Source organism: Lycium barbarum, chromosome 2 (assembly GCF_019175385.1).
Source record: "Lycium barbarum isolate Lr01 chromosome 2, ASM1917538v2, whole genome shotgun sequence".
Lineage (NCBI taxonomy): Eukaryota > Viridiplantae > Streptophyta > Magnoliopsida > Solanales > Solanaceae > Lycium > Lycium barbarum.
Genome location: NC_083338.1, coordinates 10,475,135 through 10,490,164, shown reverse-complemented (window position 1 = coordinate 10,490,164; position 15,030 = coordinate 10,475,135). Strand labels below are relative to the sequence as shown.

The window sequence follows — 15,030 nt, the reverse complement described above, 5'->3', positions numbered from 1 at the left end:
AAAAATAAGCTTGGCCAAACTGACTACAAGGCAAAAACATGCATGCTGACCAAATAGAGTGTAAAAATGGCTATGACAAATTGACAAAGAAAGAAACAAGTAGGATTCTGATATTCAAATTTGGATCGATTGTTTTTTGGGGGTCATTCAAAGATGCCAATCGTGGGGCATTCAGCCTTTTACTGCAGTGCCGTATACCTTTTTCAAAAGATAAAGGTTTCAAGTGTTCTTTCTAGCATTTAACTCGTATACATCGATAATTTTTTTTTTTTTTTACATAAGCAATGCATTTTAATCTATTGTAGTATGTAACCAGTTTTATCTTTTAGATTACAAACTCCATTGTAGTTATCTTTCACTTTTTATAGACGGTTACCTAGCTAAATCTTTTAAGTAATCAATCTGATAGATATTATACATCCCGTGACTCTTCCTCAACCAGGCTAGGACACAATAATAGAACAAGTATTAGTAGCATGACAAAAGAACGTTCCTGGTCTTTAGTATCTTTGTTTGTGACCTCTCGGGGCAGAATCGATAAATGCACTAAAAATGCAATGCTAATACATGTATCTGACACTTCTTAATTGGCTAATTGTAAATGGACCTTAGGCTATGAAACAAATGATTTTATAATATTCTTTTTTACCATGTCAATGTATAGAAATCAAACTTTTCTTCCTAGCTATTATCAATCCATCATGTGGTGCAATTGTGGGTAGTGGACCATTCTAAACTAGCACATGCACAAGTAGACGACGATGACAACCACGACACCGTCTCTGATTTTTTTTTCTTTCAAGTGTCACCTAGTGAGGACTTTTGGGGCAACACCAAAGAAGGAGGAGCATTTGTTGTTATTTGTTGGGCTCTTAGCAATAAAGTTTGACAAACTAAGGGTAATACTTGTTAGTGCTATGATTTTAATGATGACAAAATTTTTTTAGGGTTTGGAGAAGATGATGAATCTTAAATATGTAGTGAGGGAGAATAGAGAGGTACATGTATTTCAAAAGTTATTGGACCATTATGAAATGTAATTTTGAAAAAATAAAGCTACAAAAATTAAATAAAAAATAAGATAGTTATTATTCATAAATAAGTCTTAGAGATAGCTATGATAAGTAAATTTTTTTTTTTTTTTGGGTTAAAAAAGTTCCAAATCCTTAAAATATGAAAAGTTCAGAAGAGTGTAAACTGTTCTTCAAGTTCGTCACTTTTGGTGGACCTACATAACTAGTTGTATATCGACAGTAGCCTCTTTCCAGAAGCAACGGGTGTCTAGGCATAGATTCATTCTTTCTACTCACAAAATAAATTGACTATTCTTGTTGATGGACTTATTGGAAATAAGATTAATTGACCCATAATTTTTTTAAAAGCCTGCTAAGATAAATTAAATAAAGTAATCCAATAATTACTGTTAAACTTAATTTCTCTTATACAAGTACACACATATAATATGTGATAAAAAAAATATGAGATTCCACGCTATCTTTCTACCGCATATCCAGATTAAGATTTAGGCCATGCTAAAAGAGGTTACTTTGACATAATATGGCAAGTCATCGCTCAATATTTTAAGGCGCGATTCCTTCCACTATTCTTCCGCAAACTGGTACTAACTACTAATTAAATTTTCTGTTTATGATTTATTCGCCATTTATTTAGTTTAGACGCATTTATTCCTTCAAGGCTGTTTATGTTGAAGAAACGACTCGTGTTCATGCAGGAGGGTTCTAGAAGTTAAAGAGGCAAATTATGCTCATCTCCAAGCCTCAATTTGCTAATACTATACACGATTTACAATTAGAGGAGGATTTAAGATATAAATTTAATGAAAATTTAACATTAAATTCACTGTAATGTTAAAATTATAGGCTCCGAGCTAATATTTATCAGTATTATTTTTATAATATATATATAATTTTATGTTGTTGTGAGACTTTGGTTAGGCCGACTACTATAGGCTAGCTACTTGTAGCTTCTATACCAGCCCTTCCACTTTAGTCAAAACTTTAGATAAACCCGTAGCCGAAAGGCTATATCCACCCCGTTTACAACGTCACTTTCTTTGAATTGTTCTTTACACGTGACCAAAGAGTGTACCTCATTTGACAAAAAATATGAAGAAAAAAAATTATGCTTAGCTACAAACTTTATCGTTAATCCGTCGTAAATTGCTCACAAATAATAATTTTTTTAATAATTCATTTCTAATTTGTCAGTAAATAGGATTATAATTTCTTCAATTTCATAAAATAATTATTTAAATTTAAATTTGTAATTTATAAATTTCTGACCAACTACAATTAAAATTTCCCAATGATTTTTCTTTTTTCTTCCATGTTGCTCGAGGAAAACTCGGTATTACAAATAATTAAGAAAATATTTAATTGAGTATAAAACTTTCACTTTTAATAGCAGTAACAATATATATAAACTGCCCCTATTAATCTATCTATCTATCTATACTGTATTAAAAGAGCGAAGGGCCTTAGAAATATTGATTGAACTTTTTGTCATTCATTAAAATATTCTGCAATAGACAAAATCGTCATTTACTATTTTTCTCAAATTAATATAATAAACACTAATAATATATATTTCCTTTCAAAATAAAAACTGCAATAAATGTGTATTAAATCTTTCCTTATTTAACTAGGTAAGAACTCCTAAATTTACCTTATAAATAATACCTCTCCTGTAGAAATAGTTCCCTACATAAAAACCATTCCAGCAACCGATTCACGTCCAGATTGATCCAAGTTCGGAAGACATTGACCGTATTGGGGTTCTTATTTCTTTTCTATTTTTGTTGTTGAATATTTGCTTTGTTTTTTTTTAGTTCTTGCATCTTATTCTCTTCTTTAGAATTTTGAAGTGAATATAATATTAGGAACTCTTCAAGAAGCAATTTTTTTCGATTCAAAAAGCGGTGTTTTTTTTTTGTTGCTAATTGGACAAACTCTTGAAGATCATCAAGTGCAAGATCTAACAAACGATTTTGTGTTGATGAGTTAGAAAAGCTATGCTATTGATCGTATTGCTGAAGCCGTCGGTTAGTATTCTCTTTCCTATTTGTTTTAGTTTCTCGCTCCATAAAGAAAATTATTATTTCACGTTTTTTATTTCTCAGTCTTCATCATCAAAACTTTGTGTAGCTTTCACGTGCTATTGTAGTTTTCCGGTTTTGTGGGTTTTTATGTTCACTTTTTTTGAGCAAAACGAATTCATCCTTAGCAGATTATTTTCCTATTTAGATCAGAAACAAATAAAATAGAATAGTTTAACCTTTTGATAACCAACCTCTATAGAACGAAACTACTAATTAATATTTCCTAATATATAGGACTTTTTAAAATATTAAACTAAATTTTATATATTCATAAATCTCTCCTTATTTGAAAAATAACACCAAAAAGAGAGGGAAAAAGACAAAGTAGAAACCTTCACGAGCCTAAAGTTCCTTTTAGGTTAAGGAATTTTTGTTCTTTATAACTCTATATAATTAAAGTAGGAAACTTTGTTGCACCTAGAACTCCATTAGATTCTACAGTCTTCATTTTGTGTTATAGAAGTATAATCGATTTGATTTTGTATAATTTGATTATTGTAGTAAGAAATTTTTTTAATTAAAAGAGAGTACGTAAGAAATTAGAAATGAAGTTGGTACTACTTTTTTTTAATCAGTAGAATTTGCAGTTTTTGTAAGATTTCATTTTTTTTATAATTTAAATAAATATTTTTATGTTCGCCTTTTTTATTGTTTAAAAGTAGATTTCAAACAAGACAACATGGTAATTTAAATATCTCCTATATCTGTTAGGAATAGACTTTTAATTATTCCCCTAAAATTTAGTACTTTAAAATCAAATAGAAGTTATGTATTAAATCTGTATTACATGAGTCATTTTCCCCCTAAGAAATCAGAACACTTTCCATTGCTTTTAGATGTAGGACTCTTCCCTTTTTTTTTTCCTGATAAATAAATCAAATACGAAAAGATATTCATTGAATGACTACAAGAAAAAAGATCCGAAAATTGGTTCTTAATAAAGAAGGATACTTTTTTCAATGGTCTATTGGAGACGTAAACTGTGAACGGTACTTGCTTTTTCAATTAGCTATTAATAAATCTTAATAAAAGTCGAAAAATAAAAAATGAAATATCTTTTACTTCTATTTGCCGACGGCAATTTCCATATACGGCACTTATAATTAATGTATTATTCTGATTCGGATGCGTGATTCAGTTCAGTTTCTCCTTATGACCTAAGGATCGATTGCGTGGAGTTGCAGTTAGACTCGATTATTGTGCGGAATTGCGATTAGACTCATTTATTATAAAAAACTGATATTTGTAGAAACTTTTTGGGATTAACGGAATTTTAAGTAATGTCTTTTCAAATCAAATTAAAACCCCACTAGAAGAGATGAATAGCAGATGGTTTTATCAAAAGTAGCACAATTGACAAAGTAACTTTCCGTATTACAATCGACTTTAGAAACCCAAAAAATATAAAATGTGTTTTATTTTGTTTTTTGGCAGAGAGTACGATGGATGGGATGATGATGAAAGGACGGCCGTAATTGAGAGTTGGCATGTCACACTACTATTTTGGGGTTAATAAGAGATAATACTAACAAGAGATATGGATGGGATGATGAAAGAACGGCAGTTATTGACAGTTGGCATGACACACTACTATTTTGGGGCTAATAAGTTGACAGTTGGCATGTCACACTACGATTTTGGGGCTAATAAGAGATAATACTAACAAGAGATATGGATGGGATGATGAAAGGACGGCAATAATTGAGAGTTGGCATGTCACACTACTATTTTTTGGGGCTAATAAGAGATAATACTAGCAAGAGATATGGATGGGATGATGAAAGGACGGCAATAATTGAGAGTTGGCATGTCACACTACTATTTTTTGGGGCTAATAAGAGATAATACTAGCAAGAGATACATACGGCTTTTACCATACCACGAAAAGAAGACTAAGGCAAAAACATTCATGCTGACGAAATAGAGTGTAAAAATGGCTATGACAAATGGGCAAAGAAAGAAACAAGTAGGATTCTGATATTCAAATTTGGATCGATTGTTTTTTGGGGGCCATTCAAAGATGCCAAATTTTTTCTTTTTTTCTTTTTTTAAGATGCCTTCTCACATATTGCTCATATGAAAAGTGAGTACATCATAAATAAAAAATGGTGGGATAGACTCCATCTTTTTATTTCTGATGTACAAATTTCTAAATAAACGATAAAATTATAGCGAATCAATTGCAAAATTTATTGGACGTTTGTGTTAATAAGATGTTCAAGATTAGGTCGTGATTAGGTCGTGTAACGCCCCAGTTTAATTCATACTTGAATTCTCTTCTATTGAACACGAGTGAGCATTTTTCATGTGTAAATTAAAGATAACTCCAACGAGAAACTGCAAACTCCTACTCCCTCCGTTTCCAAAAATATTTGTCGCATTTTCATTTACATGCTCGTTAAAAAAATATTTATAAGGGTATCATTTTGACTATTTTACCCATCATCATGTTCTTTGACCAAAGAAATATTCTACAGAAATGGGGAAAACCAACGGAAAAATCGATAAAAAAACCAGCGGCAAAAACCAACAGAAAAACCGACGGAAAAATCGACGTATTTCCATCAGTTATTTTTAGGGCAAAATGCGCGAAAGTTATAAATATCTCTGTCGGTTTTTTTTTTTTTTTTATATACAAAAATCCGTCGGTTTTTAGCAAAAAGTGCAGTTTAAGTGTATAAGCTAAAACACCTGAAGTATTTAATCGAAGAACAAAAATGGTCTAGTGGTAGAGTTGTTTAATTTCAAGGTAAATACTTGGGTTTGATTTCAAGTTGTTACATTTCATTTTTTTATATTAAAAAAAAAACCGACGGAGTCCGTTGGTTTTAAAAAAAAAAATTACATAACTGACAGACTCCGGCTTTGGAAAAGCGATGCGACCTAAACCGACGACCCACAGTCCGTCGGTTTTCTGTTGATTTTCACTTAAAACCCTACGCAGTCCGTCCATTTTGACCGTCGATTTTCGGCAATTTTTTAGCAGTGAGTATAGAAATATTAAGAGAGTCAGCTCCAACCTAGGTACGCTCCAACCTAGGTACCCAAAATTTGAATTTGCACACTATATAATCTCAAAATATTCCAAGAGAAGAGTACTCGATTTTTTGAAGCTTCTATATCTCATGAATAGTCTCTGAATCAAAGAATATACAACAAAAGAACGAAAATTGAACAATAAAAACTAGTACTATAAATCTGGAGAAAATTTTACACTGCATAACAACTTTTGGCGAGGTAGCTTTCATCTGATGAAGATGCTCCAAATATAGAGGAACAAACTAATGTGACGTTTGAGTTAGAAAAATCGTCATTTAAATTTTCTTAAATGAAATAACATTTCTCAAAAGGAAAAAACAGCACGTTTGCAACTTCATTAGGTTATAACAATTTCATTATCGCACAAATGATCAGAATTGCTAAACTAATAGCAGTGACCTTTGGACCTTCTAAACTGAAAAAAAAAATAGAGATAGGTAATTAAGAGAATGTAATTAAGAAATGAATTTTAGGCTTTCTAATAAATGATATAAATAGAAAAAATTAAGAAAAATGTCAAAAAAATTGAGAAAAAAAATGATATTCTAATTTTATTTTGTACTATAGATATAGATTACAAATCTGAACTACACTAGCACCGCCCATGTCGACAGCCATACGAAGAAAAAGAAAAGATGGATACGTTTGCGGAACCACTGTCATCGAGGAACCACAACAATACACCTTCAGGAGCCCTTGTATTCTATAAATAGCTTTTAAACTCAATTAAAATTATATCTCAACAAAAAAAGATGGCTCCTTCTTTCCTTGCTTTATTCATTTCAATATTGTTCCTTGGTGCTGTTACTTGTTATGTCCCAGAAGTAGCAAGCAGAATGCTGGTTGAAAACAGCTTCACTAGCACTATTTCATCAGCTCCAACCAGTAAAGATGGAACTCGTGATATCATCAGTGTTATTCCATCAACTCCAACCAGTAAGGGTTCAATTTTTTTAAAAAGTTGAAATTTTTTATTAGTTTTCACACAATTAACATATATACATATACTAGATTCAGCTGAACCGTTAGCAATACATGAACAAGAAAATAAATCACCCAAATGTTTTTTTTTTTTTAAAGCATGTTTGGCTTAAAAAGTTATTTTATTTTATTTTTTGCAGGGAGAAATGATGAGGGACAAGAAAGGGCAAGAAGGGAAATAGATATGAATGAACCAGCAAGGATGATAGATTGTGATGATGTTGAAGAAGAAGAAGATAATCAAGTGATAATGGTTTCATCACCTAGCATCACTGTTTCAAGGAGGGGAACTCGCAATTTTATGAGTACTATTCCATCAATTCCAACCAGTACTGTTCCATCAATTCCAACCGGAATTATTCATTATGGAAGTCGGAAGATTCTTACTAACCGTCGTCTAATTGAGGCCAAAGGTAGCACGTCTCCAACTGCGCCCGGCAATTAATCTCTCTCTTTTTTTATTTTTATTTTAATTACATAGTGGGTAGGGGAAAATGAGAAAGCGGATTACAATGTGGGACGAGGCTCCCCTCCAATGATAGATTCCTCCGGTTCCTCCGGTGATATGCTGGATTTGTGACATGTGTCCTACTAAAGAATTAATGGATCAGATCTGTCTTGCTAAAGTACATTACAACACAGAGTACATATGGCTACGAAATATATTATAGTTAAATATGAAAATTTCTGTGAACAATAAAAACAATCACATAAGATATTAGGATTAATTATTAAAAACCACAAACTCGATACATTCTGATTTTTCAGTGATTGCTTGGAGCTTGAGAAAGTATTCCCTCGTTTCAATTCATGTGACACGTTTTTCTATTTAGTTAGTCTCAAAAAATTTGTTAGCTTTACAACAACAAAAATGTATTCAGTGTAATTCCATAAAGTAGGATGGGTGGGACGGGGAGAAGTTTGGGTGGGGGGGTTAAGATTTTAACTTTAAATTATCTTGTATCTTTAATGATATAGTTTATAGTCACACAAATGTTTACAGTTTATAGATCACAAATGTTAAAAATATGTATTTTTTTTTAAAAAAATTATGGCTAATCAAACGGTGTCACATAAATTAGAATGAAACGAATTATAAATAGAAGGAAAAAAACCTTTTAAATTTTAAGAGAAGGATATATATACTCTCTTTGTTTCAATTTATGTGAACCTATTTAATTTTTAATCCGTGTCAAAATAAATAATATCTTTCTTAATTTAAAAATAAATTTACGTTATGAAATGATTTACAGTTCACTAAATTAAAATGAAGGAAGTAATAGACTAAAAACAGTGATGTCATATTGTGGGTAATTGGGGGGAAGACCGTACATGACAACTATAGTGCAGCAGCCATCTTTGAAAATGGAAATAGTGTAGCAGCCGTCCTTATCTTTGGTCCCTACTTGCCAAAAATAGAGATGTCGGATCGACAAAAGAAAAGATTTGGCCAGACTATTTCTGGAGTTACTTTCTTTCTTTTTTTTTGTAATTTTTTCTATTTGATTTTTTATTGTACTTGTTCTATAAGTCAAATTCTTCATTTTAGTTTCTATCAGTGAAGAATTTGACTAATTTTTAGAGTCAATTTGACTAAGTAATCAGAGAATCTTTTTCTTTTTTCATTTCAATTAAATCAGATTTTTCTTTGAATCTAAATAATACAACAGGATGTTGTCAGTTATTATCCTCCTTGGGACAAAAGCTGACTAGTTGCTATCAACTAAGTAGTCCATTACACATTGCATTCTCTTAGTGATAACCTTAGAGATCAATTTGTATAGCATAGTGCAGCCAAGACTGGGACATTGAGGGCCCGTTTGTCCATAGAAATCAATTTTATTTTTTTACTTTTTTTGAAATTTTAAAGTTGAAGTTGTGTTTGATCATAATTTTTAGTAAAATGTAGTTGAAAAAAAGTGAAAAAAGTGAAATTTTTTGAAAAAATAAGTTTTTGAAGTTTTTGATATTCTGGAATACAACTTCAAGTTGTATTCGAAATTCTTATGACCAAACGCTAAAAAGTGAAAAAAAATTTCGAAATAAAGTGAATAATTCTTGTGGCCAAACGCCTACTAAATATAAGCTTGACGTAGCAACGAATTCATGAAAGATAGGAGAAACACTAGAAAAACATAACGGAATACCGGATAGTGTGTAGAGTATATATCTTGGGTGGATTTTACAATTTTAATATCCATATTTGACTTTTATTTTCTAGGTAAACTTACAGAAATAACTAGCTTATTATAGATTCTTACCATTAGTAGCTACCTTTTTCAATATTACGATATGTAGCTACCATTCCATTAGTTTATGTTTTTGGACGCGCGTATTTGAAGGTCTTCAAATACATAACTAATTGGCAAACAATAACCAAATCTCTTAAATATAGACATTAACGGTGGTGTTTATTAATAGAAAGAATAATATATTTTTTTAATATCTTTCTCTCTTTCCTTATTTTGATAAGGTAAATTTGGTTCCATAATTTTAGCTTCCATTTCTTTCTCCAATCATGATTTTCCTTCCCCCTTCCCTTCTTTTTGTAACTAAATTCAAATTTCAAAAACATTAATAATAGAAGGAAACACAAAAACATAGACTGATCATTCAACCGATAATTCAAAAAATGCATGATTTATAACTTCAAAAACACTTAAAAAATAATTGTATTTAAGTTTTTATTGAAAAATTCAAATACATTCAAACATTCATAAACGAATTTAAATGATTGTGTATTTGATTCGCAGCTCATCACTATTTCAAATACACAAATACATACAAACAAAATACGTCACTCATTGATTCAAATACACAAAAACATGCAAACATATGCATCACTGGCTCAAATACACAAATACATAGAAACATTTATAAATGAATTTAAATGACTATGTATTTTATTTCCAGTTGATCATTATTTCAAATACAAAAATACATACAACAAAATACGTCACTATTTCAAATACATCAGTACATAAAACATTCATATACAGAATCGAAAGTATGTGTATTCGATAAATAATTAATCACTGGTTCAAATACACAAAAACATGCAAACATATGCATCACTGGTTCAAATACATAAATTACATACATATCAATTAATGAAAACACAAATAATTAAGGGTTTAGTGGAAAACAAAAAGTTAACAATGATAGCCGTTGTTGAGAAGAAGTTGGGGATTAGGATTTAGCGGAAGAAGGAAATGAAACATAGTTGAAAAAGGAAATGGAAGAGAGAAGGAGAATCATGATTGAAGAAGGAGAAGCTACATCAAATAATTATTCCTATTTTGTTACATCAAATAATTATTCCTATTCCCTATCTACACAATTTATTTAAACATTTTGTATCACTAGAACTTTTTAAAGTCACCAATATCTCAAAAGCATAATTACTATTATTTTAAATAACCTTTTTTTTATGAAATAAAAACAATCCCTTGCAGAACGTTTAACGTATACAAATGTCCTCCATTTATCAAGGTAGAGGGTTCAATCAATATTTTGTTTTCCTCACTCAAAATGTCAACATTTGTTCACTTGGAAAAATCTCGTAATAAGGTTAGTCAAAGTTCAACTGTTGCTTCAGTCAATTGCTAGCTATACAAGTTGAACTATGTAGATGTGTCGATATTTATAAGTACTAGTTTAATGTACATGTTTTGCCCGTGTATATCGCGTCAATCAATATAAAATGTGTAAAAGAAGAATAAATTGTTGAAAAAAAGTACTTGATGTTAAACGAAATACAATAATTTTTCTTTGATTTCTACAAAGAAAAATGAAATTCAAAACTCTTTTTGTAAATTAAATATAACAGTTGTAACAACTACAATATATTTGATTGTCTCATTTAAAATGAACTATAACAATGAAAGAACAATTCACGCTATTTATTTATCCATTCTATACAGTAAATTTTTCCTAAACTCCTAAAAGAAAACTTTTTCCTATACTTCCTATTTCCTGTTCATGAAAATCAAACAAAAACAAGTAACTCAAAAGCCAGAAAGAGCTAAATGGTCTTTCACACTTGCCTCATTCCATCCTAGTAGTCACCTTCATTCTGAATAATGAATGTGAAATTTCAAATACAGTAGAATCAATAACATTTAACCAGTTTTCAAAGGACTTGTAAAGTACTGCATAGTTTAAGTCAATGGCTCTGGTTTTGACAAGGTGATTATAATATACATGTTTTTCGTTAGAAAATAGAAAGACATAACTGAAGAGCATCACACGATACAAAGAAGAAAAACTTTAAGCATGCTTACCGAAAATAAACCGTAAAATATGCAACAAGTATACAATTAACTATGAAATTTATTATGTAAACTACCTGTCAGTTTGAAACTTACCCGACAAGAGGTTTATGCTAATTTACACACCTAAAAACAACAAAATAGGTACTGAAAACCTAAGCAAACAACAAATAAGCAATTAAATAGTTCAAACGCTAAGCCATTAAATAATTCAAACGCTACGCAATTAAATAGTTCAAATCGTAACCCTAGTTATCATCAAAATATTACTAAATAATGATCATAAATTCTGTAAATATTTATATATAAAAAAAAAACACAATCAGTACAATATAGAGAATTTCAGTTAGAAGATTAAATTGAAAACCTTGATGAGAATTGTATCTCCACGGAAAAGCTGAAGTTTATCCATAATAGCAGAGTGTAAGACCGTTGATCGCCTCGTCTACGATGAGGCTATTCGCAGCTCTCTTCCGCTTCAGAATCGCCGCAAAAATCTTTCTTAGCATTTTTTCTACCCAAAAAAAGTAAAAGATTGTGAATCGAATTGCAAATCGATACAAAATTCAAAGCTAAAACAGCATATGAGTAGCATAATCGAGCGGCAAATAGCTAGGCACATTTAACGTTTTTATAATGGTAAGAGGTGGTTATAAGAATTCTTATTCATGAGAGATTGTTATGGCTTTAGAACATTAGCAATTTTATAACCAAGAAATAATACTCATGAACTTAGAAGGAGTTCAAGGTTTCAGCCGTTTAGGCGTATTGATGGTTAACTAATTTAATGACAAATAAAAGGACTCCTAAACCTATATGGATTTTAAAGTACTAAATAATTTTGAATATAAAAAAATAAATATTAGGGAAATAATAATTTGAGGAAAATATTTTCCATAGCATCCTTTTGAAATATTGACATTAGAGATGCCGTGTTTACCTCAGATTCTTTTTTCCATTTTAAGTACAATTCTTACCAAAATAGGCTACATATTTTTGTTTAAATTACTGGAAAAAGTTTTAGAAAAATTCGGTCAATACATAGCTAATAGATTAGAACTTGCTTAGTATTAGAAGTCCACCCAAAAGTCATATTACGCATAATAGTAACTGAAATAATGAGATCATAAAAAAAATAGTAATTACATTTTCATCTAATATAAAATCATTGAAAATTTAAAATCTTAAATATTAGGCAAATGTCCTTAAATTTACTTTTATAACTTTCTTTGAAGAAAAGTGTTAATTTTCTCTTCACAATGAAAATAATGGTAACTAATAAAAACATTTGAAATATTTAGGGAAAGAAGCATACGAGCCTATATACCTATATTTGGACACAATTGTGTTGTTGTCCGTATGCCACAATTTTGAAAATATTAATCGATTTATTTAAAAAAAAAAACTAACATGGAAGGTATTACAATTACGTTATATGACAAAGTATTATAGTTCAAATAGAAACGGAGTTATATATGGTATAATCTTAATTGATTTCAAACTCTCAAATATTTATATAATTGATTTTAAATTTTTAAATATTAGAAAAATAGTAAATGACAATTTTATCTATTGCAGAATCTTTTGGTGAAGGGAAAAAATTTTAATCAATATTTCGAAGGCCATTCGCGCTTTTAATATAGTATAGATCATTGTTTTAAAAGGCAGTGTCAGGACTCGCCCCGGGGCTCGCCTCGGGGCAGGGCAGTGGCAAAACGCCCTGGGGCTAACGTGCGGGGCTTAGTTCCTATGAGGCTTACGCCCTAAGCGCCCAACCGTACGCCCTAAACACGCCTAACGCCCAACGCCCAGGGCTCGCCTAACAGTTCTTACACAAATTATATTTTAAATTTCTTAATTAAAATCATTCACCCTCATAATTGTTTAACAAAATAATGATACTTAATAGTTTTTCATATATAGAAATAGAAGATTGGGTGTAACTCATATAACAAGTCGTAGTATTGGATATTTACTATTTGAGAACGTCGTGAGGGTGAATATCACTTATTTAAAAAAAAAAAAAACGCATAGCGGAATTGTACATTTTCACTTGTCATTGGTCATAAGTCCTATGTATCAGAATTATCATATAATTTTATTTTTTGTTCATGAAGAAGTTATGTTTTAATTGTAATATTGATAAATTTTATTGATTATTTGCTTATAGGGAGATAAAATGAATAGTATGATAGTAATAGTGTTTTAAGAAACTGTGTTTTTTTCCGTGTTTGAAAGTCAAATGTTAGAATTGTTTTGCATTTCATAATAGCTTTTATTTCATTGTATTGTTTATACTTGTAAAATTATGTTATATATAATTACAAGTTATAAGCGGTGTATAATGAGCTTTGATCATTTTTTTGTGAGGATCAAGCATGCGCGCGCTCACACACACACACACACACACACACACACACACACACACACACACACACACACACACACACACACACATATATATATATATATATATATATATATATATATTTCATTTATTTACAGTTTTCTTTTATTTTTTTATGTAATTTTTACCTATTTAAAAATATTTATTGTAATTCTATTATTTTAAGAAATACTAAAAATTAAATACCCATGGGACTTACGCCCCGTGCCTCGAGGCGTATGTAAAACATCCCGCCTTACGCCCCCGCCTTTTAAAACACTGGTATAGATAACAGAAAGGATGGCTGTAGGCCAATTACAAATGCCAATATATACATCTTTGTCATTATAATCTTAACTCATCACTCTATCCCATGTTGTATCTCATTATTATCATTTGAAGAATCAAACAATTTTCTATTAACTTTTTCCAGGTATTTTTAATACTTTTATTATTTATAGTTTCAATTAAGATATGAGCCCGAAACTTTTTTGACCCAAAAAATTTTTTTTGGAACCAAACTAACTCATTAAAAAAAAAGAACTAAAGTAGGCTTCACGCACAGAATTTGTGCGTGAAAGGGCCAAAGTGTACATTTACACTTTGGTCCTTTCACGCACAGATTCTATGCGTGAAACCCTCTTTCCCCCCTACCCCAACCTTTATTCTTTAGAAATCAAACTCAAAATTAAGCTTTTTTCTGTACTTTGACCGGATTAGTCACGTTTGAAAACACCGGAATATAAATATTTTATATAGAACTTAATATTTTTTTTTAGTGTACAATAATATCGGCTCATTACATCAAGTATACATATACATTTGGATCGTCGTTTTAGGGGTTGTAAAGTGCTACAAAATACGTTTGAAAACTTGTTATATTTAGGTTTAAGTATCATATTTTATACAATTTTGATTAATCTCTTTTGTTTTACACCCAAAGCTATGAAAGTATTTTTTTGGTTCAAGAAAGATAGAAAAGAAAAAATTACTCTGCTTTGTATTAGGTTATTTTTTTCTTTTATGTCTTTTTTATTTTGTTATTGTATTGTGTAATCTGCACATCATGCATGCCAATTTCAGCTTTTTTATGACACATAAAGGACCGATTTGACAATACAATGCTGCATGTTTTGACCGTTTTATTTGAATTTAATTCATATTACGCAATATTTCAATGCGCAATATAACATGATTTCACAACACATCATGCATGCCAATTTCAGCTTTTTTAT

At 30.3% G+C, this 15,030-nt stretch overlaps 1 protein-coding gene across 1 annotated transcript; it reads left to right on the top strand.

The window, feature by feature from the left end:
- The first annotated feature begins 6,839 nt into the window (after positions 1–6,839).
- On the top strand, positions 6,840–7,767 carry LOC132626141 (uncharacterized). The gene is made up of 2 exons (XM_060340898.1): positions 6,840–7,093; positions 7,279–7,767. Exons 1-2 carry the CDS (start codon positions 6,910–6,912, stop codon positions 7,581–7,583), a joined length of 489 nt encoding a protein of 162 aa, XP_060196881.1. The 5' UTR covers positions 6,840–6,909; the 3' UTR covers positions 7,584–7,767.
- Positions 7,768–15,030: the final 7,263 nt, after the last annotated feature.

Coding starts and splice junctions, on each gene's coding strand:
- LOC132626141 (XM_060340898.1), top strand. CDS start 6,910: ATGGCTCCTTCTTTCCTTGCTTTATTCATTTCAATATTGTTCCTTGGT. Junction 7,094..7,278: donor TATTCCATCAACTCCAACCA/GTAAGGGTTCAA, acceptor TATTTTTTGCAG/GGAGAAATGATGAGGGACAA.